This window comes from Cyclopterus lumpus, chromosome 7 (genome assembly GCF_009769545.1).
Source record: "Cyclopterus lumpus isolate fCycLum1 chromosome 7, fCycLum1.pri, whole genome shotgun sequence".
Taxonomy (NCBI): domain Eukaryota; kingdom Metazoa; phylum Chordata; class Actinopteri; order Perciformes; family Cyclopteridae; genus Cyclopterus; species Cyclopterus lumpus.
This window is the reverse complement of record NC_046972.1, coordinates 10,084,676-10,112,568: the sequence shown is the minus strand read 5'-3', so window position 1 is coordinate 10,112,568 and position 27,893 is coordinate 10,084,676. Positions and strand designations below refer to the sequence as shown.

Sequence of the window (27,893 nt, the reverse complement as noted above, 5' to 3'; positions counted from 1 at the left end):
TCTACCTGCTGCATATAGTTAATATGATCAAATAATGTCGAATTTACAGGTTTATTTGGTATCAAATGTGCATTGTATTTAATGCATTATCAAAAATGAAAACAACTGCGGATGCTGTAGATAACAACACACACATTCTGTTTCTTTGTGTGATATTTATTTTAAGCAGCTACTGAATATATTCTTAATAGCTTTAGGTACAAAAATATATACATTTTCAGCTTGCTCTATGGGCTATAGGGAAATTAAAAGTAATTTAAATGCCTACCTGCAACACTATTAAAAAAAATAGACAACACTGCTTTGGTATTTACCTTTCTTGGTAAACACAGGACAACAGTGGACAAAAAAAAAACTCTTATAGTAGACATGACTTAAAAAATAAGGGGCACATTATATTTTGGATTGATATTGAGGATTAAATGTTTGCTAAAGAGAAAACCAATACACAGTGAGGGCATAACAATATTAGCAAATTAACCAAAGCCCAAGCAATAATAATGACAGGCATTCGTGGTCCTGCAACAAACATTTCTGATTAACAACAAGTCAATGTATTTATTTTTGCCATAAAAAATAAACAACCCAAAAAACATTGTTGTTTTCCCTTTTCTGGTCATTCTTTCTTACGCAAGTGGATGTATATGACCCCACTACACAGCAACAAGGGGACACACACCCAAGCCAGGATGAAGCAGTAGCCAAAGTGTCCGGATGTCAGTTCTCTGGAGTCTTGAAGGATTTCCTTTTTGTGTAATGTATAAATGAGAGCTGCAGAAAAGGCGGCCAGCCCTAGAAAAAAAAAGTACATGTTGGTTTTAGGAGCAGAATGTGTGAAAAAGTTTGCAATGTTTGTAACCTGCTTCATTTCGTATACCCATTGAATAATGTCATATACAGCAGAGTGATTACAACCCCCCTGCCTACCTGTACATGTTGGGCAAAACAACATGAATACGTCACAACATACTAATTTTTACTTCCGACAGTGTCACAGAAACATTAATATCGGCAAGCAATGCAAAATATAGACATACAAAATAGAGGTATATTCGTTTGCCATAACAGGCACATTTGTGATCATAATAAGCGTCAGAAGTATACCTGATCCACCTTATTACAAAAGTTTGAACCAATTTAGCCATAACGAAGAGTAATCTAAAGATACAGCCATTGTACTCAAGAATTATACCATGATATAAATTACTCTAACCCTAAAATGTAGATGGTCAAAATGTCCCGTATTTGCTAAATCAGAGCAAGCGTCAGCCTTTTTCAAATGGTATCGTCATACTGAGGCATGTTGTCGGGACATTGTTTCACTCCACTGTTACCTGCAAAGACTTGACACAGCCCAGTGAAGTAGAAGAGTCCACCCTTAGACATGGTGAATAGTTGACCCAGGAACACCAAGAAGGACACAGAGGAGAAGACCACCGAGAGAACCATCAGGACCTGCACTGCCTTAAGCCAATCTGAGGAAAGGAAAACATTCCGAGATCTAAAAAACTGTCTTAGTTCTAAGATATTACCTTTGGGAGGGAAATGTTTGCGTGCAGAGATAATGAAAAATACATTGTTGCTCACCAGTTTCTTTGGAGGATGCACACAACCAGGTTTCCGTGAAGTTGTCAAACCTACAGTTGTACCATAGGTCGGAGTTCTCCATGCCATCCCACACCCACCAGGACTTTAAAGAGAGAGATGAGAAATTATACATACAGCTGAATATGTTGGGCACGATTGTTCGCTGTCCTTAATATGACTACTACCTTCTCCATAGTAGCAATGAACAGAATTGCCAGTGTGATGAGATGCAGCAGGGTCACAAACATAAGCAGGTATGCCATTTTTCAACTCCCTGCCAAAAACAAACAAAACTGTTTAAATGTAGGCTTCCTGAGCAACAGCATACAACATAATTGTGAGCAAGGAAATAGCATGCAACCAATGTAACATGTTTGCAGGTTCCACAGTGAAAATCAGTGTGAGGGAACGTTCTTGTTTTTGCCCTTGAAACATGAAATGGAAAATCTGAGTAGCTGAACAGAGTATACTCTGTGTTATATAAGACTACGCTTCCAAACAGAGTGCAATGAGTTATTTCTGAAACTCCTCGTTGACTGGGCTGTGTGTCGCCATCGTAAAGCAAACCACAGAGAACTTGGGAGGGACTTGAAATCTAAACGGTACCAAAATATTTGCACAATTAATCTCTCTACCCTTCTGAATGGCTGGTTTTTAAATTGGGTATAGGGTATACAGTCTGTAATTCAACTTACATTTGGTTTTCATCAAAGCTGGGAATTATAGTTTGAGGAAAGCCTGTGACTTTACACAGCTATTTGGCATTGCACCTATACAGTAGTAAGCCGGGACAATCGAATGCCTTAGAGGCTATAAAATCTGTAGTGACAATAATTTCTGTTCACAATAAGGAGACATGCAGCGAGAGAAAAAGACAGGAGGAAAAAAAGTCAAAAATGATCTGTGTAGATCTTTATCTGTAGGAGAAGTCCATTTCGGTGGGCGGTGGAGTCACAATACTGTCAAATGATATCATTACACTAGATTTCATCCATCACATGGAAGTCAATGAAAGGTAAACATGTGAAAACGGGTTTCAAAACAAAGCCAATTATTATGAAAAAAATGTAGTTGCAAGAAAGAAAGAAAATACACCAATCCCGCAGATTGAATAAGTAACATATTTTTTTCTCTGGCAAAATTATTAAAATAAGCTATGGCACCCAAAATGTGTGATAGTAAAAACATGTGTCTTTTGACGGCATGATTTTCTTGCTTCCTGTTACTTTCAGAACTTGTGCTCTTTGAAGATATGAAGAATCACTATGACAACATCTTTGTTTTACAATCAACTGGAACCGTGATTTAACAAGGTATTAACTGAAATCATATGAAAAGTCAAGTATCCATCTACTTACCCTGTGTATTGCTTGTCTTTCTGAATCGGGTCTCAGGAGCTGCGTAGAAGCAGCTTCACCACTCTACTACAACGATTCGTCCCTCTTGGTGGTCCTACCCTTTCCAGCCATACCACACCCCCTTATTTTTTCAGTCACTCCATCCAAACTTTCCAAGGAGAACGCCCATTTCCTCTGAGCAGAACAGAGCTCTCTTTTACAGTGCGTTGTAATTGCTCAGGTCAACATCTCCCTCAAAAGAGACTGAAATGGGACCCACCCATGGGCAATGGAGGCACATGAAACCACAGGGAAAAGCCTCCTCTGTAAACAGTTCGCTTGGCAGGCTTTTTTGGCATGATGATCATTCCACCATATCACATCCATTCATGATTCCAGTCTTGGTAGTGCATATATGAAAAATAAACACACAGCTGCAACATAACACATTTCTACACCAGAACATAATATTGAGAGTGCATACAGAAAACATCTGGGTGGGGGAGACCATGTACACATGCCTGAGTTAATGTAGAAAGGTCAGTGGAGGCCACAGCAAAACAACAAATTCAAAACACCAATTATACATTTTAATCTATGTTAAAAAGGAAAAGGTTAGAAGGAATCAAGTACTTGAAAAGTTTATGTTAAGGCCATTATCCCTCCATTGAGTCTATACATTTAAAAAAAATATTGTATTGCTTACCTGTATGTATGCTGCTGTAGCAAAAAAAGGTTCCCTTGTGGGATTAATAAAGTATCTATCTATCAATCTATCTATCCATCTATATATTATTGGGTTATTGGTACTAAATTCATGTGTATTAGTCGCCCCCTGGTGTTTACACCCATGTAGTCATAAGGCTCTATGGACAAGCTTCATCAAAAGCGATGCCACTTAACTGTCAGTGAGAACAGTGAATAAAGCACAATATTGATAAAGATTGATCTCTTTTGGATTACTCCTTGCTTGCCAAGGACGAAACCATTCTTGAAGATTGTTTCATTCCCATAAGGTCCAGGCACAGGGTCCAGGCCACGACCCGGGTCAACTCTATCCTGGTTAGAAACCGTTACTGTTAGGACTCGCACCAAATTGCAAAACTGTCATTTACAACGACAATATTGGTGGAATATTTATTTATAAACGCAACACAAACGCCACTTAGTTGCTTGCAACTTTTCCCGATCGACCGTCCCCCCTGCATAATGTCAATGGTACGGTCCGTTGCCTAGGCGCTAGTAGAAGCCAATTCCCTTCGCCACGCCTGTCCTCCTGCGCTTGGCTTTCTGACCCCGTTTACCTTTTGAAAGGTGAGTAACAACCCGAACAGCACATTGCACACCGCAGTAAGCAAGTTAGCGTGTTGAACCAGGAGCCCTCAGTTATCTCAACCACACGCTCACCCGTCGCTGCCGAGCGGTCACTCGAGAAAGCCATGGCGACCGTCAGCGAGCTCGCGCTAGCTGGACGTAAACTACACTGACGGTTACTTTGAAAACTAACTTCACTAACTAATCCCGCCGGGGCTGCGGGTGATAACGGGCGTCGGCCCCGGTTATTTAGCAGCCTACTCTGGCACAACGTGGTCAGCACGTTAGTTCACCACGTCTCCCTGACAAGTGAGCGTGCGGCCAAAAGGAATGCAAGTGGCCCGACACAAACACTCCTTCGCTCCTCCTCGTCAGACATTTTGGGAAGAATGGTTCGCTGGAAAGCAAATGTGTTTTAACTCCACATGAGAAGGAGGAGGAGGAGGAGGAGGAGGAGGAGGGGGCTCTCGGTACTTACTGCGGCGACGCTGTGCACATTTGCAGGGAAGTAACTGGTAAGAAAGATTGTGTCGCTTAATGCAACGGATCCCAACTGATGGAGACGTTTCCCGTGTTGCTGTGCGGTTGTTCGATTCCTCCTGATTACATGCAGCAGGAGTTCAAACGTAACGTTAGCTAACGTGAATCATCTCGGAGCGTTGCGTCGCCTCAGGTGATGTTAAACTGAAGTGTGCCTGTCTGAACTGAGAGAGATTGTCTCATCTCTGTACGTGTGGCTGCAAGTCCCAACACGACTGGAAAGCATTGTTAAAAAGTATCTCGTGTTTTTCAGAACCCGAGGACAAGAGACGTTGTCATGGATGAATTGCGACAACAATGGAAGTGATGGAGTTTGAAGAGTTGCTGTTCTTTTCTGGATCATTGCAAACTACCCTGTGTTCTGCGGGATACCAAATATATAGGCGGAAGAGTTGTTTGGGATCAGAACTTTCACTTTTGAGGAACACGTCGGTCATTCACAGATGCTGCTTCATCAAAGTTGATGTCTGACCATGGATCATGAAGAGGTAACATTCACAGCTGTGCATTTGCCTACAGAAAAACACAGCGGCAGTCACTCTTGAGTAGCTTTGTTCCTGTGTTCAACACCAGACATTAAGTGATTGCACTTGTGCTGACCTTTTCAATCTACACAATGTGTGACACTGTTTGTCAATTTAACAAGAAGAAGTTGCTTTAAAAACAAAGGATGCAAAAGCGGCTGTTGCAGTGAACACATCTTGCACCCACAGCCAACGTTCAGTCCATACGGATGGTGGTTTTAGTTGATGTCTGCTCCTCAAGCCATTTGTTCCACACATGCAAGATCATATACCAGCTGCTGTGATGTTTAAGTACAACAGGCACATGAGACCTGATACGCAGCAATGTGTTGCATGTTGTTGGGAGCGGTGACAGGAGTAGGTTGAATGCTGCATGGGGACATGCTCTGGTTACAAGCCCGACAAAGCACAGTATTGAATTCAGTAACAGGTGTTTCGTGCTGGCATGCCACTTTGATGTTGTGATGTCCTCCTCCTGTGTGTGTTACACATCTTGGAACACTTTTTTTTTCATGCTATTGCTTTCAGTTAGTTTGCTGGATAATTGTTTGTCAAAAGTAAGTATTTCAAAAGTTAAAGTATGACTGTTCGTCTTTGCGGCAGTTGTCATTGTCCTCGTCTGGGTTCTCAGGTGAGGACAGAGCTGGACCAGATTTCTATGCGGCTTCAGGAGGATGGCTTGCCTCCAGGGGCCAGTACGGAGCAGCAGCAGCGCCACCTGTGGCGGCAGCTGCTTGCTCGGGAGGCAACGCTTCAGTCAGCCACTCAAGAGCTGCAGACCCTACGTACCCAGCAAGCCAATGAAATGAAGGAGGTGAACACTCTTTTGTTTTAAATTTTACTCTACAAACTGCACCACTGCCGTAGTCCTCGTGACCTGATTGTGTATGATGGAAAGCTCCCAAACTACCAGTTTAACATACATCTAATATTGGTACAGGACATTGCCAATTGCTTGAAACAGGATGTCAGTCCCTGTCAGCAGTTTGATTTTTGTCTTTTTGTCTGTCAGGTCGAAAATTATGTTGCACATATTCGAGGGCTGCTGGAAGAGCGAGAGTGTCGGACTTCAGACTATGAGAGAGACAATGAACACTTGCGACAAGAGCTTCACCAGATCGGACAACATCAAGGTGAATTCACTGTAAATATAGTACAATGTTGGCATTCTTTCCTTTTGCATTGCCTGGCTCTCCAGAGCCCCTGAGCAGGATAGTTCAAACACACCATAGTTTACAATTTATGCCTGTGAATATATTGAATTTGCTATCTGAGTTGGATCTTTGACTTGTGTTTATGTTAAATCTTCTGCCATATAGCAAACGTGTGCACTATTATCTTGTTATTCTGTCTTGTCGTCAATGTTATTTCACAGTCCGGCGAACCTCTGACCAGTGAAAAATCCCTTTCTTCCAGAGAGTCAGAGCAAGGAGCTGGCGGAGATGTTGGCTCAGGAGGACCTCGGGGAGATGGGCTTGAGCAGCCCGAGTGAGCAGGTGGCTTACTTGCTGGTGGAGAGGGCCACACTTCTGGAGAGGCTAGAGGCTGCTGAGAGGAGACTGGAAAGTCAGAGCCTCACTGTCAACTTTAGGGAAGTCCACCACCAGGTAAAGGACTGACCTACGTACAGGAGTGTCATCAGAACTGTTCAGTTTACTCAGAGTATCAAATCTTCACAGGAAACAAACCACACACAAAAGTCCATTTTGAAATGTTTTAACAGCTAGTGTAGAATGGTGCGGTTCATTTTCATCATTTCAACTGTACATGAGAGTTTTCCAGTGAAAGTGCACAGCCTGTACAATCTTAAACAAGGAATGTACGTTCAGTGAATATAATAGTTGTAATATCTAAGGCAGAGACAGAGATCATATAAACGTGGTGAAGTGAGTCTCTGTCTTTCGGTGACTCTTGGACAGGAGCGTATCCGTCACACGATGGGGGAAGAGCTAAGGCAGCAGAGGGAGGATATGCAGAACACCATGGATAACCTGAAGAAGGTGAGGTGACTGTCATTGTGCCTTGACGGTGGTACATGTCTGTGTAACTTTTAGGTTGAACTAAATTTGTGAAGAAAAGAACATTATTTTTTCCAGTACAAGGACAGGGAATACCGCGTGTTATGTAGTGTCTGTTGTGATTCTGCACACATGGGTCTCTCCTCTCAGCAGTGTTCATCCCAGAGTCCATGGAAGAAGCTCTTTGGACTACGCAGGTCTGGTCAGAGCAAACACAATATCACCCCTGTAGGTTTCCACCTCGTAGCATATCCTAACTAAGTAACTAACACTGGAGTTGTGATAAAGAGGGCGTCGCAGGCTTGTTGCAAAGTGTTACTACTTTTTTAAAATACATTCCACGCTGACACTGTGCATTCTGCATGACCAATGTGACACATCTTTGAATGTCATTTTCTAACCACTGATGAGTGCTCGGAATGGGTGGAACAGGAATGGCATGTCACGGGTAACAGCATGTGTACTTTTTGTCCCACTGGCCTCTCTGTGCAGGAGAATGTTTAAATATAAGATAATAACTCATTGCCCTCACTCCTTTCCAGGCCTGTGTCGGCAAGGAATCTCAACCTCTGAATGCATGTCTCTTACAACAGCATGCTGGGACACTTGCATCTCCAGTCTAACTACCAATCTTCTTTCCTGTTGCACTCCTCCAACTCTTACCCTCCATGCTTCATTCTTGTACATCAGGCCCTCGGTGTGCAGATTTCCCAGGAGCGAATTGAGCGCCAGCAGCTTGAGCGGGACCTCGAAGAAGCATCTAGGAGGCTGGCAATGGCTCATCAGGATATTCGCAGACTTACCAACGAGCTGGATGCTGCCAAAAATGACAACCTAGACCAAAGTGGTATGTTGCAAGACTTGCAGTATGTATCCCTCAACGAATTGTGAGTCTGGGTTAGGTTTTGATACAATGTTTCTAAAGACTACACAATAAAGTTTTGTATTTTGTTGTGCACATTGTTGCTGAATTAAGTGGTTGAAAGAAACACACAGATGTTCAAATGCAGCCCCAGTATCTGGTCTACCCAGCTGGCTACCTCCGACCTTTTAAAACCCTTTTATCTCCAAATACAGTAGCTTCAATGTCTTGCCCCACTCGTATTCCAATATTATTTGGTTTTCAGGCTACAGATTTGGCAATATAACCACGTACATTTGTAATGTGGAACTGGTGTGTTCTAGAAATCTGCAGGAGTTCGTTCACAAAATGTTATATAAAGAAATGTTATATAAGTCATGCATGAGAAGAACCTATATTTTTGGCTTTATGGAATAAAAAAATCTGTTTATAATCTCAGGATCTGAGCTTCAAGAAACGGTCCAAGAAGTAGAGAACCTAAGGAAGGAAGTGGACAAACTGAAACACTGTGGTGAGACCGACTTGGTTGTGAACCTAAAAACTGCCATTCACTGTGTGACGTCAATGCCAGACACATTGTTTGGAGTTATCATTTTACTATTCTAAAATTCTGGTGGGTTGAAGAGTTCGGGTTTGGTTATTACTGTTCTGTTTGTGCTTTGGAAATGGAAAATATATAGTGTTTCAACAAACTTTTCTTTTCATATTTAGGTTAATTTACATTCATATTTTATTATTTTTAAACTAGTAGAAACCATACCTGATTAGGAGGTAGATGTACATACTATTACTTGTACACTGTATATCCCTCTGCATTGGCTTGCACACTTGAATAGGGTTTATTCTATTATTCCCTGTATATTCATATTAGTCTGGAGAAAAATGTTTTTATTATGTTGGTGTCTGTTTCCCCCATACTGCTAGTGGTTTGACTGAATATTTTAGTTTTCTGAGTCAAATCTCACCGCAGCTACCAAATGCATCCATGGTATGGCACGCCATTTGGCAAGTAAACAATCTTGCATAACCAGAAGTCACTAAAGTAACACTAGTCCCAACAGAAAGTTAAAAATGCTTAATGCCGTTCACTTTACAGACTGAAATAAGCATATTTTTAACATGCTGAGCAAGTTTCAAACAACTCTATTAACATATTGATCACCTACTCTTTGTAGCTATAAGTATTATCATCATAGCTACTTCATACCGCGTGTGTGCAATATTGTGTAATCTGGTTTAAAACGGCAAAACAAGATGAAAACCAAAATGTTTCATGTCTTAAGATATTCATGCACGGTCATGGTTTTGTCTTTTCACAGATATGATAAAGCTGCAGCGAGCCAAAGAGCAAAATGCAACACTAGACGTTGAGAACACAGCTCTGAGGGAGAGAGTCTGCACTTTGGAGTCCGAAAAGAAAAATATCCTGGCCCAGGTTGGTATTTTACACATTTTCTTTATTGAATTGAAAAAAGTATACTGTTGTTGCAGCATCTTGGCATTGTTTTGTGTTGCGTTTGTCCAGTTGGCAATAAATGACGCAGCCCAAGATGTTGTGACCAAAAAGGATCAAAAGGACAAAGGCATTAGCAGCGAACATCAAAACAATCTGTCAGGCTCTTCAATCCAAGACAAGGATTACAATCACAAACGGTAAATGCATTGATTGCATCAGATAAAATCAGAAAATAACTTTATTCATCCCACACCAGGCAAATTCAGTTGTTACAGCAGCTCAATAGTGGTTGAACATGAGATGCATGAATGTTGACATTCTTTAAGACAATCCCACCTGCCTTTTCTGACTCAAATCATCATCGATCTCTGTTAGGTGTCATGAGGCGGCAGAAGATCGGCTTATACAGATGAGGGAGCTGCAACGGCAACTCCAGAGGCTACGCAAGGAACACGAAGAGCTGGAGGAGAGGAATGAGGAGCTGGAGGCTGTGCTAGGGGAGGCCCAGAACGCCAGCAAGTCGGAGAGGCATCGCCACGATGGAGAACTAGAGGGACTACACAGGAGGGTAATGAGCAGCGCTGAAAAAACATTTTCTTAACCGAACAAAGGATTGATGGATTATTTACTAAATGTGAGTTTAAAAACATTTCCTCTGGCATGTTGAATGAAGCTAGTGTCTCAGACATTCATTAATGTCAGTCCTTGACTATAAGGACTCGTACAGTATAATTTAGTCTCGGACTTGTCTTGGAAACGGTCATCTCCCTCATGGCTGAGTAATAATCGTAACTGGTCAATGGCAGATCAGAGGCCTGGAGGCAGAGTTGAAGAAGCAGGAGGTCCATGAAAAAATGTTGAAGAGTGGGGAGGAGGTCAAAACTACTGAGTCCTACTTGCAATTGGTAAGACATTACTCACTTTTGAATATCAGATATTTTTGTTATATATATTATGTATGTGCTCATTTCACAGTGGTTTGTTTACACAGCAAGAGCTCTACAACTTGTGACGAGCACACAGATTAGAATAGAGCATGAAGGTGTAATAAGGTGCTTTTGGGGGGGGGTAATATAAGCAGCAACAGGACAATTGATGCCACTTAGACAGGTATATTCATCTATGAAATCTTTTACAGTATCTCGAGTTTGACAAACGTATGTAATTTCGATTACGATATAAACTTCTTTTACTGTACAGTCAAATTTATAATACTATTTTCTTAAATTCACATGCAGAGAAAGTTGAATGTGAAAAAGGAGGAATAACCTTAAACCTGGATCATCAGCCTGCAGGTTATCTGACTCGGCCTATAAATGCTTTGTTTTCCCCTGACACCATGTCTGAAGCCCCTAAGGGACAGCAGCCAGGAGAGACTGGCTCTTCTCGAGGCTCGTCTGACTGAGGAGAAAGACTGGAGGAAACAGCTGGAGGTAGACCTCAATGCTGCCCAGGCCGCCCTCAAAAAAGACAAGGAGGTAAAAAAAAACACATAACCAATACTTTGTCTGGCAGGAAGCAATAACCCCACAGCTACACAAATATGTGAAATTATATTTTCAGCTCAGGAGATATCGTCCGTAAGTACAACATTAGAGTTATGAGCCACACAGATACGTTATCAAAGTCCCTTATTCTCTCCATTAAAGGCTTTGAAGATAGGTGAGCGAGAGCTGAAGAAGCTGAGACTTGAGGTCAACAGCCTTCAGACAGAATGCCAACAAGGGAAAACACTCATCAAGAGCCTAACCCAAGTCAAGGGGGAAAAAGTAGTTCTGGAGGAAAAGGTTTGTTGATACCTGCAATAGGGATAAATGAGTGAATACAGCAAATAAATGAACTTGACAACATTTAAATATGCCAATGTGAATTTACAGCACGTATCAATTTCACCTTTACACCACTGAGACTACTTTCCTGTCTTTGCTTCTCTGCCTGACAGGTGGCCCAGATGGAGCGTGCCCGCAGCCGGCTCGAGAACGAGTTGGAACGCTACAAGGACAGTAGCCGAACCCAGCTGAATAAGAGTGAGAACCAGCTTCAGGTGGACCAGCTGCAGGAGCAGGCTGACCGACTAACTGCTGAGCTCAGCAGCCTCCAGACAACACACAATGCCTCGAGGTGGTTGTCACTCCAGAGTTCACTCAGTTCATGCATTTGTATTTTTTAGGTTCATAAGTGATAGCATTGCTACAATTGGTACCATCATGTATCATGGCTAGTCCTTTCCTGTGACTGGCCATGATACACCGGAGCTTACTTGTTTTGCACAACTTTTCATATATTCCAGGGATGAAGTGGTTTCTGAGCGGCTGCAGACTGCCGATCTCCAGGCCAAGCTGAGCTCTAGTGTCCAGGAGAAGCTGACCGCTGAGGGGCAAAGAGAGAGACTGGAGCTTGAGATGCAGCGCCTCAAAGAGCAGCTCAAGTGGCATCAAGAGCAACTCTCCTTAACAAAGGAAGCAGTTACGAGCAGCCAGACGCCTGATCAGCAAGTGTGCTGTTCAGCAGCTCATATAGAATCTAGGCTTAGTCCAGTGGAGAGGATAATGGGGGAGTGTCAGGTAATAATAATGATAATAATATACATTTAAAGTATATGCTTTGTGTGCGTTTCATAACAAATTTACAAAGTGGTTGAACCAGGATGAAAACATTTCCGGACTAAAATCTGGCAAATAAACAAATAAGACATGTTGAAGAAAGAATGGTGTGCGAAACTTTAGTAAAAGGTTTTTTTCAAAAAGGGAATTCAATGCCAATGATTCTGCAAGCCTGAGACACTCATGCAGGTAGTTCCAGAGCTGAGGGTCCTTGACCATAAAAGCCCGGTCACCGTTAGTCTTGAGCGGGGAACTGGGAACAGCCAGCGGAGTCCTGTCTGAGGATCTGAGGCTCATAGAGGAGCAGCAATTGAGCAATGTAGCTGGGGGCTGAACCATGAAGTGCTTTAAAGGTGATCAGTAAAATCTTGAAGTCAATTCTAAAACTGACCGGTAACCAGTGAAGAGAGGCTAAAACAGGGCTGCGTTTTATACCAGCTGGAGGTTACTGGATTACATGTCCTTTGGTAGTTTTAAATTGGTTTGTAAAAAGCTTCATTTGTAAAATCATCTAGTAAGACTAATTCATTGTTTAGAGGCTCAGCAATCGGGGTAACAGGATAGAGTAGAGAAGAAGTCCTTCAACATTACAGCCCTGGTTTAACGTGCTGCTGTCCGTTTTTTATGTCCTTGAGTAAGGCACTAGTTCCCACCAGCTTGGGTACTGAAGCTGATCCTAACCTTTGACCTGCTTGTAGAGGAAAGTGATCAGAGAGGGAATGTCCTCTGCCAGAATCATGTATTATTCATACTGTATACGTCTGTGTTTTCTAAGTGGCTTTCATGTGTGACGCAGGAGCTGAATGATCTGCAGACCAAGCTGGGGCACGAGCGGCAGCTGGCCTCTCAGCACCAACTGTCCCTGCAAGCTCAGGTCAAGGAAGCCCAGGCTCGCATCATGGTATGCATGATCCTAACTCACCGTTACCATGCTGTTTCTGCAGTTCAATTCAAAATCTATAATAATCTCGGTCTCATTGTATTTAGTGATTTAGGAGTTTCAGTTTATTACTCTCTTTGTATTGCTTTACGTTGGCCTAGGCAGCAGCAATTTTGAGCATTTTCCTCTCTTTAATATTACTAATAAATGCTGATTGAAAACAAAAACTCCAGGTCTCCCAGTGCGATGTCATGCTTTTTACAGAATTTTACTTTTCATTCATTTAAATCGAGGGCCCTTGGGATTCATTTAATGATTGACAGAAGCCACAAAAAAAGCTTAGCTGGGCTACCTGTATTTGTCTTTACTCCCCTTCAATTAAACACCCCCCACAACATTTCCCTCTTCAGTCCCAGTACTCGGTGATGATCCAGAAGGCAGAGGAGGCTAAACAGATGAAGCAGGACCTGCAGAGGGCCCAGAGCCTGTTCACCTCAGCAGAGCGAGAGCTGCGCTACGAGAAGGAGAAAAACATGGACCTGAAGAGACATAACACCCTGCTGGACCAGGAAAAACTCAAAGTTTGTATTTCATTACAGTACAGTTGGAATTTCCTGAATGCCTCTGACATTTATTATATAATCATCATCTTAATCGCTCTCTTTGTTACCCAGCTCTCTCACTGTAAATAACTACTATGAGCAAATGTGAAACTGTAGTTTGTAACTACAACAAGCTTTTATGCTCCTGCTCTGTTGTTTCACATGCTTCCTTCAGCTTTGTGCAGAGCTGAAGCAGGTCCAGACCAAGCTAGTCCAGGTGGAGCAGAGCGTCCACACTCAGGCTGCTGAGTGTGAGCGTCAGCAGCAGAAGATCAAGGAACTGGAGTTGGAACTGGCACGCAACTCTACAAACCGCAGCACCACTACCAGTCTGCAGGAGGACCTGCAGGCCGAGAGGGTGCGGCTCATTGCTGTTGACAAGAAGGTCAGCACTTTCATCCCAACTCGTTTGGTTGGTTAACCCAGAGTTAACAGGGCTATTTGGTAACTAGCTTTGCGGCACTGGTTATCCCTGGTCAGGCTTGGTGACAGAGACACCAGAGGATGTTACGCCTTAGTTTTATCTCTCATGTTGAGGTTCTGCTTATCAGTGAAATCCCGAATGAAAGCTGCATTCTTAATGCTTAAAGGAATATGGTTTCCCATCCCTTGGAAGATGTGATTCTGCAAATTGTCCATTTGAATATATATTTTCATACACATCACATACAAAGCACGCAATATAAATGATGTGACCTAGTTTGCCCTTGAGTTTTAATAAAATGTATTCTCATCTTAATCTTAATGAGTATGCAGAAGAAGCAGTTGCCCCTTGTAAAGAAACCATGGGACATTAATGTAGCCTTTGTTGAGATGGAGAGAGTAAAATGTGTTGTGCCTCACTAGGCGTCGCTCTCTCCCAGGGTTATTCACCAACGTTATAGACCATTTGTGTCAAACGCCTTCAGGAATACCAGGGATACTCTGGAAATGGTGGGAGGTTGGTAGCTCATGTTATCGGTTTGTGACACTGAGTGAAGCCCGTGGCTCTGTTGGAATGACAGGTGTTGGATCTGCAGCTGCAGCTTAAGAGTGCCCACCACCAGCTGCGCGTGGAGGAAGCCCGGGCCGGAGAAAGCAGCCGCCTGGAGAGGGACAGCAGGGATCTGTCTGACTCCTTGTCGGCTCTGAGAGCCCAGCAGCAGGAGGAGCACATCACCAGGTTGCACAGATTGCATTGCTGCTGACGCTGCCCAGTTTGACTTGGTCCCAGTAGCAGTGATGGTGCCAATACCAATATTGAAGGCACCCTTTTTGTCGGTACTCCTCTTATCCATCTTTTCTTCCATTTTGATCTCAGGAAGCTGTTAGAGCAGCGTGAGGAGGAGCTGCAGCAGCAAGTGCGCTCCCTGAGGCTGAAAGAGGCCTCCATGTCGAGGACTAATGCAGAACTCAGCCACCGTGCCCAGCAGCTGGACACCCGTCTGGCCATCCTGGAGGCTGAGCTTAGCAAGGCCAGAGAGGAGGTAAGGACAGTTTCTCGGATGTTGTTGGTACTGGAGGGTTTCGGACACCAGAGGCCCGGTCTTATTGTTGTAATGTCTATTTCACATAATTAAAACGTCTTTTTATCAAACTTGATTCATAATGTGTAGCCATTCTGGTTCTTAGCCTGTACTCATGATTTTTTTGTGACTATATTGACTCTAAAAAAAAAATGTTGTTGTATTTTCTAAGCACATGTTAAAATCAATTAATAGGAGTGTAATAAAAAGTGGGAGCTTTTATAAAGTTGTTGTGCTGACAGCTAATGTTGCTTTATGTCCACTTCAAATCTTGAGCAATCTCAATATTTTAGTCAGTAGCTGCAATCCAGTAAATTCCAGTGTGATATAATAATTTTTGGACTGTAGTAATATATTATCAGGATTTCTTTTCAAATCTGCTTGACTTTTGGCTTTCATCTTTACAAAGTCAGTATACACAGTCAGTCACATTAAACCGCTTGCCATATTTATTATATGTATATGTATTTATGTACCGGTATACGTTTCCCTCAGGCAAGAGACAGCCAAAAGTCAAACCACAGACTGCAGGAGGACTTGATGGCCAGTCAGCTGGAGTGTGACAGACAGCAGGGGGAGCTGCAGCAAGTTCTCCTCCAACTGGACACACACATCAGGTGAGACACCCACATATACAGGAATACTTGTATATTGAAATAAAATTAACTCTGGTGAACAAATGACCATGTATTTTCTGATCAACTGAACAAGGTTATAGTATAATCCGTAATCAAAACACTCATCATGTAGTTGCTTTTCCGGATGTCAATTTCTTCTGCTCCACCAACCAGAAAGTACAATGAGAAGAAGAGTCAGCACAAGATCAAGCTGCGTTATGCCAAGCAGGTGTATCTCAAGGAGACTGCCCAGAGGGATCGCACCATCCAGAAGCAGGAGAACGACCTGGCGATGGCCTTCAGCCTCTCACACAAGGTCACATACGCATGACGCAGAACGCTGTCTGACTTCCTCGACGTATGAATATCCCACAATAGATGCCATAGAAATCTTTTCTAAAGTATCCCTGTTTTTGTTTATTTCTCAGGAGAAGGACAGGATCCATACAGTGACGGAGGAAAATGAGAAGCTTTTGGAGGAGAAAAGGGAACTGTTGCGGAAGATGAGCGAGGCAGAGGAAATGGGCAGCAAAGGCATGAGGACCGCCTCCACTGTCCAGCACAGGTATCTTAATGAACCACCCCAATGAATTACTTGTTACACGCATACATGCCGCTGTGCCTTTTTTGAGGTGGCAAATGATGTGTTATGATTGGATACCCGATTGCAGAATGTATGTTAACTTGACTGAATTGTTTTATTGGTGCAGTTATTGATTGGGACCTTTCTCAACCAAGACTTTAATGATTATTGTCAAGAAAAAATACTTAAGCAAAGGCCAAACAGTTCTGTCTGTCTCCTCAAGTTTGTCTGGATGCCTTATGACGCTTTTCATTGTCAACCAAAACTGTCAGTAACCTACATTGTGCTGGTGAGGACAAAAAGGCCACATTGGGTGAATTGTGTTTGTAAGTGAATGTGAACACTAATCTGTGTTCAAGGGTCAACGTCTTAGAAATGGAAAATAGACAACTTCAGGATCGAACCCTGAAGCTCTCCAACCAAGTCAGTTCCTTAGAGCGTGCCCTGAGGAACGTCCAATCATTCTACAGCCTGGAGGTAACACCATACAGATCTGTATGCCTTAATGGGACATGACACAGACAATTCACAGGTTTTATGTATTGTTTTGAAAATGCTTTACATCACAGCCGAGGCGGCCGGGTGAAGTGTGGCTTCTTTTATTGCAAATTTAAAATGTTTTGATCATAAATGGTGCAAATGCCCAACAGACTGCCAAGAAAGTGCTCCCCTCTGAAAGGCTCTGTGATGGCTTCCTGCATACATCCACGCTGAGGTAAGGTGGTTTTGAGACGATTCTTCTCTTATAATGATTTGTTGATTGACATTTTAAATGTAATCTAATAGAAAATGTAATAGACAGCTTTGTTAAGCTCTTCAAAGAATTCTTAACATAGTGTTCAACTCGTATCACACATTGAGAGTTTTACATATAGGTGGATGCTTGTATGTGCATTTTCTGCCAATTCTCACCACGTCTGTGTTGCCAGTCTGACGCCAGGTTCGTGTGACCCCCTCGACATCCTCGATGCGATCTGCCGCGGGAAGGTGTCCGAGCGAGCGGTGGTGGACGGCACTCAAGCGTCTGTCTCCACACACCAAGCATCAGAGCAGGGCTACCTGAATCTCACCTCACCATTAGTTCTTCCAGACACCACAGGCAAAAAGTGATCAGATATGAGCGCTGGTGGGTTTTGGCCACATTCTTGCCCGCGTTTTCAACAGCGAGCTACCAGCGAGGATATGTGCTCGAAGTCAATGTCTTGTGTTGTACTGAAGCATCCGCCACTTCCACCGGAGACAAAAGAAGAAATATCTTCAATAATAAAGAATCCTTGTTATAAGGCAGTAACAAGGAAATTGGAGCTTGCACTGCAGTTCTGCTCAGGGTGATATCTCTTTTGTATTCCAAGGCTGATTGTTGTTCGGCTTGCCAGCACTGTTTTTTTTTTATCCAGATTCAGAATTAACATTTGGTGGACATCGTTTTAAAAAAAAAAAAAAAGTTTTTTAAAAAGTGTCAATTCTTATGCTGTATGTAAAAGAAAACCGAAAGTAATGGGAGATTTGATTTGGAAGCTAAACACGCGGCTCATCCTTGTATGTATGCACCTGTGTGCATCGGCCTGGGAGGTTGGTCAGTTGTTTGCATCAGCAAACCAAAGCAAATCAGAATGCTAGAAAGGGAAAGATTGTCATATTTTAATAATTTAATGGTACAAGATTTGAGTGAGACTCGTTTAAACTGAGCACTTTATTAGATGTTTTACTTGTGTTTACATTTTGGTAAATTGTAGCAGTGGAATGTAACAGTATGTCAATAGTACATATTGTTTTCAGTTACATTTTTAGCCTGGCAGTGTTTTCAATGAAAAAATGCCAATTATGTTTGTCAAAGAAATCTTCACACATTTTGACTTGAGTATATAACGTTGATATTGTGGACCCACTTGCCTATTGCATGTGATGTGTGTAGCCACTCCAGTATTTACAAATGTACTTCGCTTGTAGTTTAAAAACAGCCAAAATATCAGAAAAGGCCTCAAAATTCCAGGAGTTCTTTTTTATTTTTGTCTATTTACAAATTCACAAGCGCTTTAACAATAAAAGTTTTAATAATTTGTCAACCTCAATAGTTTCCTCCAGGGACGCTCATTCAGAAAGTACCTGTACACATTTACGAAGAGATGTGTGCGACATGGGAATTAAATACACACGAAATATTACTGATTTGTGTAAATAATAGTATTGTACAGTGTGGAAAGCATTTTATATTTTGTCTACAATGTGCCTGAAACAATGAAGTGTTTCACTTTATCCGTCTGCTGCGTGAACACGTCAAATATCAAACGCCTGTTTGCAACAGACAAGTAAACCGAGATCGAACAGACAAGAAACTTTGACTTGTGTTGAATCCATGTAAATACATTCTTAAACAAACATATTTTTATAAATAAAAGTGAATAAATGACAAACGTATTTGTTTCCTCCTCCCTGCTCTCTTCAACCACAGATCTGACATCAGCTAGTTGTTGTTTTTATACAAAACACGCAATCAATGGTGAATTTATAACAGTCTGTTTATTAAACAAGGTAAAGATACAAAGCTTGTTTTCCTTTTTTAAACATTGATAACCTTAGTTTAACTTTTCAGTCTTGGCTGTGCATATTTAGTTGTCTAAAAACTGTATATGAAACCACAATGCAAGACAGGAAAAAGTGTAATAAATCTACGCAATATCTTTTCATAGAGAACATGGGTTAAACAGTTATCATACAGATTACAGCTCAGGAACTCCATGCGGAAGGAAAAAAATTAAAATGTTTACACGACTGAATACTGCAGAACACAATACAGATTAATGGAAATGGGATGATAAAACAGTTAAGGCTTACATGTAAATAACTGATATAAAACATGAATATTAATAACATATGGGTAGACTAAAATAATTACAGTAAGTTCATACATAAACTTTTACAAAACCCAAACAGCATGTTTATGAAAACTAAAAAATAGGTACTATAAATGAGTAACATGTGTTACAGTACAGCAACATGTACATTTTCCCATTATCTCAAAAGAGAGATTAAGTTGAAGAGGCAGGGTCTGTTGTTGGCGTAAATGTCTGATTTCAGGCCAGTGGCTTGAGTAATAAGTTGTTATTCTTTTGAAAACATACTATATACTGTATATGTATTTTACATCATTCTCAGTTCCATCTCAAGCGTACTGTCTAGCCGTAGCACCTTTTCTGAAGTGCCCTGAAGAATACAGGGTACTCTATTAGTACCATCCAGAGGTTAAAGTTACAGTAAAAATACAACAAACAATACTGTGTACAATACAAAGAATGGAGAAAGGAGAAAAACAATTAAAAAGGAGAAGCATCACCTCCACACAAACTCAAAACATAGGCCTATGGAATATGACTTGTACTGCAGTTTATTTCAAATGGGTAAAGCTTATTAAAGTTAAAAAAATACTTAACTGGGTCAGAGTAGCTGTACATAACTTCACATTTTGGTCCAATGTTTGGGTTTAAAATGTACCACTGGGGTAAGATAATAAATTTGAGCTGAAGTGTGTTTGAAAGGAGGGATGAGCAGAGTGGAGCCGGCACGGATACATGTGCAATGCATTCAACTTCTAATACTTCTAATAGTCAAAGCTTGACTGACTAGAGAAAGCACACTAGCTATGGCAAGATTTGCTTTCTCTCAAAACCTAAATAAGGTTCATATATGGCACAGGTTAATGGGACGTCAGGAAAACATAATGTCAAAAACAGTGTTTCTTTGATCACATGTTATGATCATAAAGGTGCCGTAAAGGTGAATGTCAAATATGGAGTGAAAGATTTTGGGGGGAAAAAACAAAGAAAACATTCATCCTTCTTCCCTTTCAGGTTGCTCTACTTTTTGTCTTCGCAAGTCAATAATGCAACTTCTTAATACAATCATTAAATGTTTCAATTGTCATCTAGCGATTGCCTTTCTTCAAATTTAGATGACCCTGTAAATGTGTACTTTCACAAACTGAGTTAAAAACACAAACAAAGTAATAGAAAAAGACTGTTATTTATACACAGACAGTATTCTTAGCTGCCACAAATAATGCCCTTTGGCATTTCCCATCCAACAAGATTGAAACAATTTGAGCCAAAACCACGAGGCCTAAAAGTGCTTTAAGATTATCTTTGGATGTCTCCAGAACACACCCAGCAAACATTTTTTTCATATTTTCTCAATTCTTTATAAGGGCAAATATCATCTGGCACATTTTGGAAACCCATTTCATGGAAGAGGAAAAAAAATAAAAACAAATCTAACAAAAACAATTCTGATGGCCAATGCATCCGGCAGTTTTACATGACGCTTACGAAAGTGCTTATTAAATCTGACGCAAGACATTCTTTGCCACTCGATCCTCCGGGCAAACATCTAGCTGTATTTTTACATTCACAAAATAACGCTGTGCTCATTTTTGACGGACGGCCTGTGTCGAGATGGATGGAGGTGATCTGTTTACTGAATCTAGCACTGAATGCTTATGTCAGCTGTCATAATGCTAATGTAAGCCTGATGTAGATGGCGGTGGGTGCAGGGCCTCATAAACTCCAGCCTAACATAGACTTTGAATCCGACCTGCTGCTGAGCGGCCGGGAGCTCAGATGAGGGAGATGCGTATGGGGATGCTGGGGGAATCGTTCCTCTGAGGCGACTGGTGGCTCACTAGGTGCTCCACCACCGTGTGTTTGGACATGTGCTTCATAAGGTAGGTCTCCTACAAAAGACATGAACACAAACCAAATAGTCCAAGATTACATTATTGCCATTCGGACAAACACACTGGACATATTATCTTTGTCGACAGTAACAGTTGAATTTGCCACATTGCTGCTTACTGACATTTTATTTTCAGAATATTGGAAACTTTTCTTTGCTTGAATAGGAAATTAAAATACACCCAAAGTACCGTAGAAAATAACACATATTCTAGATGAATATATGTGAAGTCAGAGGATCCATCAACTGTAGCAAAACTCAAAAGATATTCCCATTATTATTATTATGGATAAAAACAGCCAACATTCACATTTTAGATGCTGGGACTAGTAAATATTTAGTATTTGTGCCTGAAATTATCATTACAATTATGCTATGATCAAAACAGTTGATTGAGGTAATTCATTTAGCGTACCTAATTAATTGTTTCAGCCCTAGAGTAATTTGTCGGGCTTAGAGAGTAATTCGCAGATTGGCGGCGGTGGTAGAAAACATTTTTATTTGACTGAACAAAAGATTAAATATGTAACTTGCAAACCAGTTTTAAAAGTAAAAATAATAAAGTGAACTGGTACTTCGTAGATCCCCATAAGCCAAAATAAGGACTGGTCCCTTTTGATTATATATATATATAACAATTTATAAGAGACTTCACCTCTTTTCTGTATGTTTGAATAAGAGCAAGACCATGTGAATTGTTAAATATCACAAGGAGGAAACTGCCAGTTTCAAGGGATGTGAGGCAGAGTGACATCGTGGCCATCGTCTTCTCAGTCCGTCTGAGGGCACACTGGAAAAGGCTGACGTGCATATCACAACATACAGAAGACATGCGGTTTACTCACTGAGGTGTATGCCCGGCCACACATGCTACAGCAGTAGGCCTTAGCGTTTTTGATGGCGTGCGCTGACAAGTGGATCTGCAACGATGCCGAGTCCGAGTAGGCACGGTAGCAGTTAGGACATTTATACGGCTTGTCTTTGTTGTGCTGCCTCTGGTGAGACTGTTGGGGAAGAAACACAGACAAAGGCTGTTAATTCTAACATCCGCTTTAAAAGCACTGAACCCGTTTGTCCCTCTACGGTTGTTCTCTCAATGTGTGATACAGTTGTCGATATCTACTGTGGCAGAATTACGATGAGTGACCATGTACTGACCTGGAGGTTAGACAGCTGGGTAAAAGCCTTTTCACATCCAGGGTGAGCACATTTATAAGGCCTATCGCCAGTGTGGATTCTGTGGCAAAAGAAGATACAAATAAGTAGGTTTGCTTTTTGAGAGATGATGACCCTAGCGTTGCAAACGAAATCAAACAGATTTTATAAGTCCAACTTGTTGCCGAAAGTTTTAGTCACAATGTTTAATCTAATATACAATAAGAGAAATACCTAGCCACGCAAATAAATACAAATATGTAATTCCTCAAATGATATTTCTGAAGTGTAAAGGGATGTCGGCAATCCGCTGCAAGAAGAACAACACATTTAACAATGTTTCGCGGCAGATTTCTGCCTTCCAGGTCTAGCTAAGTAAATTAGCAGTAGCCCCTCCCCCACTAGCTTAGCTTCCCTTGCTTTGAGTTCACAGCTGGACCGACCTGGTGTGCTGCTGCAGGTGTGACAGCTGACGGAATGAGTTTTCGCAGTAGGAGCAGTGGTAGGGTTTGATCCCCAGGTGGATGCGCAGGTGCTGGGACAGGTAGGAGGCGTTGGCGAACGTCTTGGAGCAGTGGGGACACTTGTGTGGTTTGGCCTCCGTGTGGGACTTGGAGTGAAACTGCATCTCGGACTTTGTTAAGAAGGTGAGCGGGCACACTTTACATCTTGAGGACAAAAACAGGACACAAGAAGGCATAAATGTGATCAGTTAAGGGTGTGTATAGAAATAGAGCCTTATAGAGACTATACAGTGTCACGCCATTAAATTAATTTTAAGTATTGAACCATTGTTTTTGCAATAGCAAGACTACGTAAGTCATTTTCAAGACATATAAACCAGAACAAGACCAATCCTGAATCGTAATCATAAAGCGTTAGCACCGAGTCAGAATAGAGTTTAATTCTAGAATAATTCTTTAAAGTGGTTTCGTATCCAACCGAGTATTCCAGGTGATAAAAGGGGGCAAAGATCAATTGAAAGTCCACTGAGGGAATCCAGTCAGCTGAAAGATGGGTTCATTGTTTATGTACCACATCTCACTCATCGACAGCCTACTTAAAACCAAACTTGTCTCAAGGAAATGCCTATGTGCAATGGCTTTACGAGGCCAGCGCTGAAAGGAAATATCCAAGACAATAGTAGCAGCTTCCTGTGGCCAACCTGTAGATTTTTCCCTCTTTGGGAGCCACAGTGCCATAGCCTTGGTCAGCCAGGATTGGGTAGGGCACCACCAGCAGAGGGCCAGTCTGGTTTTCAGCCTTGATCTTCTTCCGTCCACGGGGTGCCTTGGGTGGGGGGCCCAACAGGCCAGCCAGGCCTCCGATTTTCATGTGGTCCATGCCAGGACCGCTGGCCAGCCCAGAGAGGAGGTTCACAGAGGGGGCACCGCCCAGGCGGATCTGGCTGCTGGAGGTTGGAGTTGTGGGGGTCAGGGCCTCTGAGGTGCTGTGGCTGTCGGGTCGGGATGAAGGAGCCAGACCTGTTGAAATGAAAAGCAGTCCTGTTTTAACACAAACGCCCAGCACAACACTACACCTGACTTGAGAGGAGTTCTACAGATTTACATGATTGGTACACAGGTTCATTTTTGATGAGCGATTTTGAATGCATGCTATACAGTTTTCAATTAATATTTCCTACAATTCAAAAGAGCAATAGGTTTCCATTCATTTCTGTATGAAAGCCAAAGACCGCATTGTTCCCCAACTATCGTTGGTACTCTAATGCACCGCTCAGCCTGAGCCCTCCATTTATTTCCATACTTTAAGCCTCAGCAACTGTTAAATAACCTTTCAACTAACTGACCAATGCTCCACTAAGTACGTAAGTATGCACACTGAACAGTAAATGTACTTGTCTTTTTACCACCTGTAGTGTGTCCATTTACCGGTATTTTGGCCCATGTCAACAGGCCACCCGGCTGCAATACCTGAGCGATGGTTGATCCGGCCCTGTTGCTCGCTGAGCTGTCTCATGTGCCAGTCTTCCCACAGTCCTTTGGCCTTCACTGCCGACTTATCGTCCATATTTCCATCTGGAAGGTGAACGTTAACAGTTGATGGTCTTGATACAGACAGACCTTTTTAATACTGTGCAGGGCTCATGTGTGAGTAAAAGTCAACAACTGTAGACTATAGAGACCGTCACCACCGCACACTCTTGAGTTCCTCTTTCTAAATTATTTGATGAAAGAAAATCAACCAGAGAACTTCAAAATACATATCAGTAAGATAGCTCATTAACTTCAATTTAGAGAGTTAATAAATCCACAGAACACTAAGGCTCGGTGTGGTTTGACTTTTTTTTAAATATGTTTGGCACAGGTAACAAAACATGATAGCTGAGTTACTGTACCAATACACAGTATTGTTTTACATTTAACAAATGAAGACTGTACCTGGCCCAGAGCTGGAGGCGGGGCGAGCGTGGAGAGCAATGTCCGGTTGCCCGGAGCCCTGCGGCTGCGGGTGGTGGCCCTGCACCTGCTGGGACTGGGGCTTCGGCAACGACATGACGTGCTGAGCGCTGACGTCCGGGGACGAGGTGGGCACCAGCAAAGACTGCTGGGATGGGGTCGAGGTAGGCGGCAGGTGAAGGGGTCGGATCTTCTCAGCCATCAGCTGCTCCTTGATCTTGTTAATGAGCACCAGGTTATCCAGCTGAAAGGGTTAACGGGTCATGCTCAACAGAAAACAGACACCGTGTGTGAATGTCATTCACGCCCCATAAACACTTCCCAGGAAAAGAAAACACAGACCAGCACACAGTACAAGTTCAATTACTCCTCTTTTTTTTTTATCTATGAGAAAGACCTGTGAAGGATTCTCGCTGAATGGCTGAAAAGACATTCACACATGGAAACAAATGGCAATGAAAGGCAGAAACGTCATAGTAACTACACGTGACGAGTGGACTTACCTGGCCTGGCATGGATGGGGGAGGCGGCCAGAAATACGGGTTGTTAAATCGAGGCTCTGCCATCCTGAAATGAATTAAATGTATTTTAGTCACATTCAAGTGTCAAGTTATAGTTGTTGAGCTCGGTCGGGATCAGAGAGGGGTTGATGATACAAACCGATGTTCTGAACAAGATCTACAGGCTGTGTGCGTTAAAGTTACAAACTGGCAGACTTTAACTGGGAAGAAAAGAAACGCTGACAATGGAAAAGGTGAGGCGTTTCCTTCGGCACCAAATGACTGTGTAGGTTTCATTAGTTGCCGACACATACACTCTCAGCTGTGCATGCACTTCCATGCTTAAGCACATCTTTTACAATTCATGGTAAGCAAACTGCTCGCACAGATTTTTTCCCAGAACTTTTGAAACCTTTTTTATGACCAAGAATAAATACATTTAGGAGCCAAGTTCCACTGCACTGGTTGCGCAACAACGAGCAACTGGAGGATATTTTATAGGCAGCTCCATATAAGTTATTCATATTTTTGTATTAATATATATATGTTCCAATTTCCTGAAGGCCAAATAAAAAGGTTATTTTGCATTTGACATTTAAGTAAAAAGGGAAGTTGGATAAACCTAAAAAAAGAGTTATGTTGGGTTTTATGGACTTTTAGAACTTGAATCAATCAAATAATGTGGACAAAAATAAATAAATGTAAGGTTTAATTTAAATTAAACAGAAATTAGAAACGCATAGTTTTGAAAAACTAAAATACACATAAAATGTTCACTCATTAGACTGTTCTGGCTTTCATCAGCATCTCATGAACAAACTCCATCTGCCGAGGGGAAAACTGAGAGAGATGCAGTTGAAAGGTGGAACAACCCTTTAAGTGGCTCTGGAGTTTACATTTATTTGTCCAAACAACTGGATTTAAAACATGTTTGATCGATTTTTAAAAAGGACCTGCATTAACCTTGAAACAAAAAATTAATTATAATTATAAATATGTCATAAACCTTGAATAAATATCTTACGACTATTTGAAAGCTGAGAAGTTGCTATAAATGCATGTTAATCAGCCCAGTGTGTGAATCAGGCCGAGCCGGGGAGCCAAACTGTCTCTTTGAAGTAAACACAGGTCAAACATTAAATGTCGCCTAGAAATAGTGTGTCGCGTATAAAAAGGCGTCAGTGTGACAGAGCCACAGCCGGTTAGCTTCCACAGTTAGCCCTCTGGTCCTTTTGTCTGAGACCGAAATTGTACAAAATAAGTGGACGTCGCTTTAAACGTTCCGATAAACGCCGTAAGAGACACAACTTTCCGTTCCCTGACTTTTCGGACACGTCGTCTGTCTGGGAGCATCTCGCCGACCCACACTGATGGAGGCTTTTTTTTTTTTTTCTTGCTTTTTCTTTTTTTTTTTTTAGCGGATCGACCCTCCCGGTGCGACTCCGACATTCTCAGACAGTTTTCTTTAAACATTTCCAGACAAAAGAGAAACAAAAATGGCAGCCTTATTTTTATAAGGCGGGACGCCATATTCTGCAGACCCCCCCAAAAAATTTAGGAGCGTGAAAAATGTCGTCGCGAGGCGTTGGTGTTGGAGAGAAGACACAAAGGTGTGTTTATCATGTCAAAGGCATGAATGATTGTTTACGGCGAATTGCAGGTTTGAATAGCCCGGCCTCCCACCTCTTAAAAAAAAAACGGACACTTCCTACAACAACCATGCCCTGCAAAAAAAAAAAAAAAAAAAAAAAAAAAAAAAAAAACCAGCACGGAAACGGACAAGATGCAGACTCGACCCCGACACCGGACCGATTAAAACAACCGTAGCGACGCGTTAAGGTCACAATGTGGCCGGTGCACGGTGCCCTTTCTCCCGACTAACGCTGTTCCATCTTAAGCACATTTCCACTTTTAGGGGAAGCTTTTTTTTTTTCACATTCTGCAACTTTTGGACGAATCAAAAGACAGCGATTGCATTTTTTTGGGTGCACATTGCACGCATCTTGGGTGATATAACGTGTCGGAGACATGCACAGCAGCGGAGACACGAACAGACATGCACACAATACCTGGTGTCCTGGTTGCAGATATTGTCTTGCGAGTGTAGGCTACAGCTATAATATAAAAGGTTGATGTTCTTTCTGTCTGCTTCCAGTCGGACCACCGCTTCCGGGTCGCTTTGTTCACTTCTGGGTGCTGCTGCAGGCTCAGTGCAGTACACACACAGAGGGAAGTATTCGGCTAATGTTATTTTGGTGTTTTTTTTTTTTTTTAACACGATGCCCGACTCTGTTAACGTTTAATACGCACGCATGATGCATCCGGTAACGTTATTTACGCGCGTGTCTGGGTTGGATTTAGCCGACACGGGTGGAAGTAGTAGGACACTCAAATCCTAAAATAGCAGCGCCACAGTGTCGAAATACTCCCATTGCAAAGAAAATAGCCTACTGCATTCAAAAGGTCCATTAAGTCAAGAACTGACTGCTAAATGTACAGAAAGCATCGAAAGAAACAGTGAAATAAGACAAACTGCTGATGTCTGGGGTGAAATAGCTTGAACTTTCAAAGAGGTGTTGGGTATTTTAATTTGCAATAAGCATAATATTTTGAGTCCATCAACATCATGATGCATGTAGTGAAGGTAAATCTATAGTATTTC

The 27,893-nt window shown here is 42.0% G+C and overlaps 3 protein-coding genes across 8 annotated transcripts; 1 reads left to right on the top strand and 2 right to left on the bottom strand.

Moving 5' to 3' along the window:
- Positions 1-299: 299 nt before the first annotated feature.
- On the bottom strand, positions 300-3,129 carry LOC117733869 (epithelial membrane protein 3-like). Its single transcript, XM_034537779.1, has 5 exons — positions 2,946-3,129; positions 1,773-1,861; positions 1,588-1,690; positions 1,335-1,475; positions 300-792 (listed from the first exon to the last, which is right to left on the bottom strand). Exons 2-5 carry the CDS (start codon positions 1,848-1,850, stop codon positions 617-619), a joined length of 498 nt encoding a protein of 165 aa, XP_034393670.1. The 5' UTR covers positions 1,851-1,861; positions 2,946-3,129; the 3' UTR covers positions 300-616.
- A 1,025-nt stretch (positions 3,130-4,154) lies between these two features.
- Positions 4,155-18,844, top strand: ccdc30 (coiled-coil domain containing 30). Of its 2 annotated transcripts, XM_034537777.1 has the most exons (28): positions 4,760-4,911; positions 5,032-5,266; positions 5,934-6,116; positions 6,315-6,435; positions 6,719-6,909; positions 7,222-7,302; positions 7,474-7,548; positions 8,011-8,167; positions 8,622-8,693; positions 9,502-9,617; positions 9,708-9,835; positions 10,014-10,206; positions 10,445-10,543; positions 10,988-11,116; positions 11,288-11,425; positions 11,581-11,759; positions 11,929-12,202; positions 13,038-13,142; positions 13,532-13,702; positions 13,899-14,108; positions 14,728-14,885; positions 15,024-15,189; positions 15,724-15,845; positions 16,020-16,161; positions 16,274-16,410; positions 16,788-16,905; positions 17,079-17,143; positions 17,358-18,780. In XM_034537777.1, the coding sequence occupies exons 2-28, from the start codon at positions 5,252-5,254 to the stop codon at positions 17,536-17,538; spliced, it is 3,726 nt and encodes a 1,241-aa protein (XP_034393668.1). In that variant the 5' UTR covers positions 4,760-4,911; positions 5,032-5,251; the 3' UTR covers positions 17,539-18,780. The 2 variants fall into 2 exon arrangements, with proteins under 2 accessions (XP_034393669.1, XP_034393668.1); XM_034537778.1 differs by lacking the exons at positions 4,760-4,911; positions 7,474-7,548 and adding an exon at positions 4,155-4,238 and having other exon boundaries at positions 17,358-18,844.
- An 85-nt stretch (positions 18,845-18,929) lies between these two features.
- On the bottom strand, positions 18,930-27,430 carry znf362b (zinc finger protein 362b). Of its 5 annotated transcripts, none has more exons than XM_034537582.1 (9): positions 27,301-27,430; positions 25,235-25,298; positions 24,714-24,975; positions 24,204-24,350; positions 23,477-23,795; positions 22,755-22,979; positions 22,315-22,393; positions 22,002-22,160; positions 18,930-21,154 (listed from the first exon to the last, which is right to left on the bottom strand). In XM_034537582.1, the coding sequence occupies exons 2-9, from the start codon at positions 25,295-25,297 to the stop codon at positions 21,038-21,040; spliced, it is 1,371 nt and encodes a 456-aa protein (XP_034393473.1). In that variant the 5' UTR covers position 25,298; positions 27,301-27,430; the 3' UTR covers positions 18,930-21,037. The 5 variants fall into 5 exon arrangements, with proteins under 5 accessions (XP_034393473.1, XP_034393475.1, XP_034393471.1 ...); XM_034537584.1 differs by having other exon boundaries at positions 24,246-24,350; XM_034537580.1 differs by lacking the exon at positions 27,301-27,430 and adding an exon at positions 26,915-26,963.
- Positions 27,431-27,893: the final 463 nt, after the last annotated feature.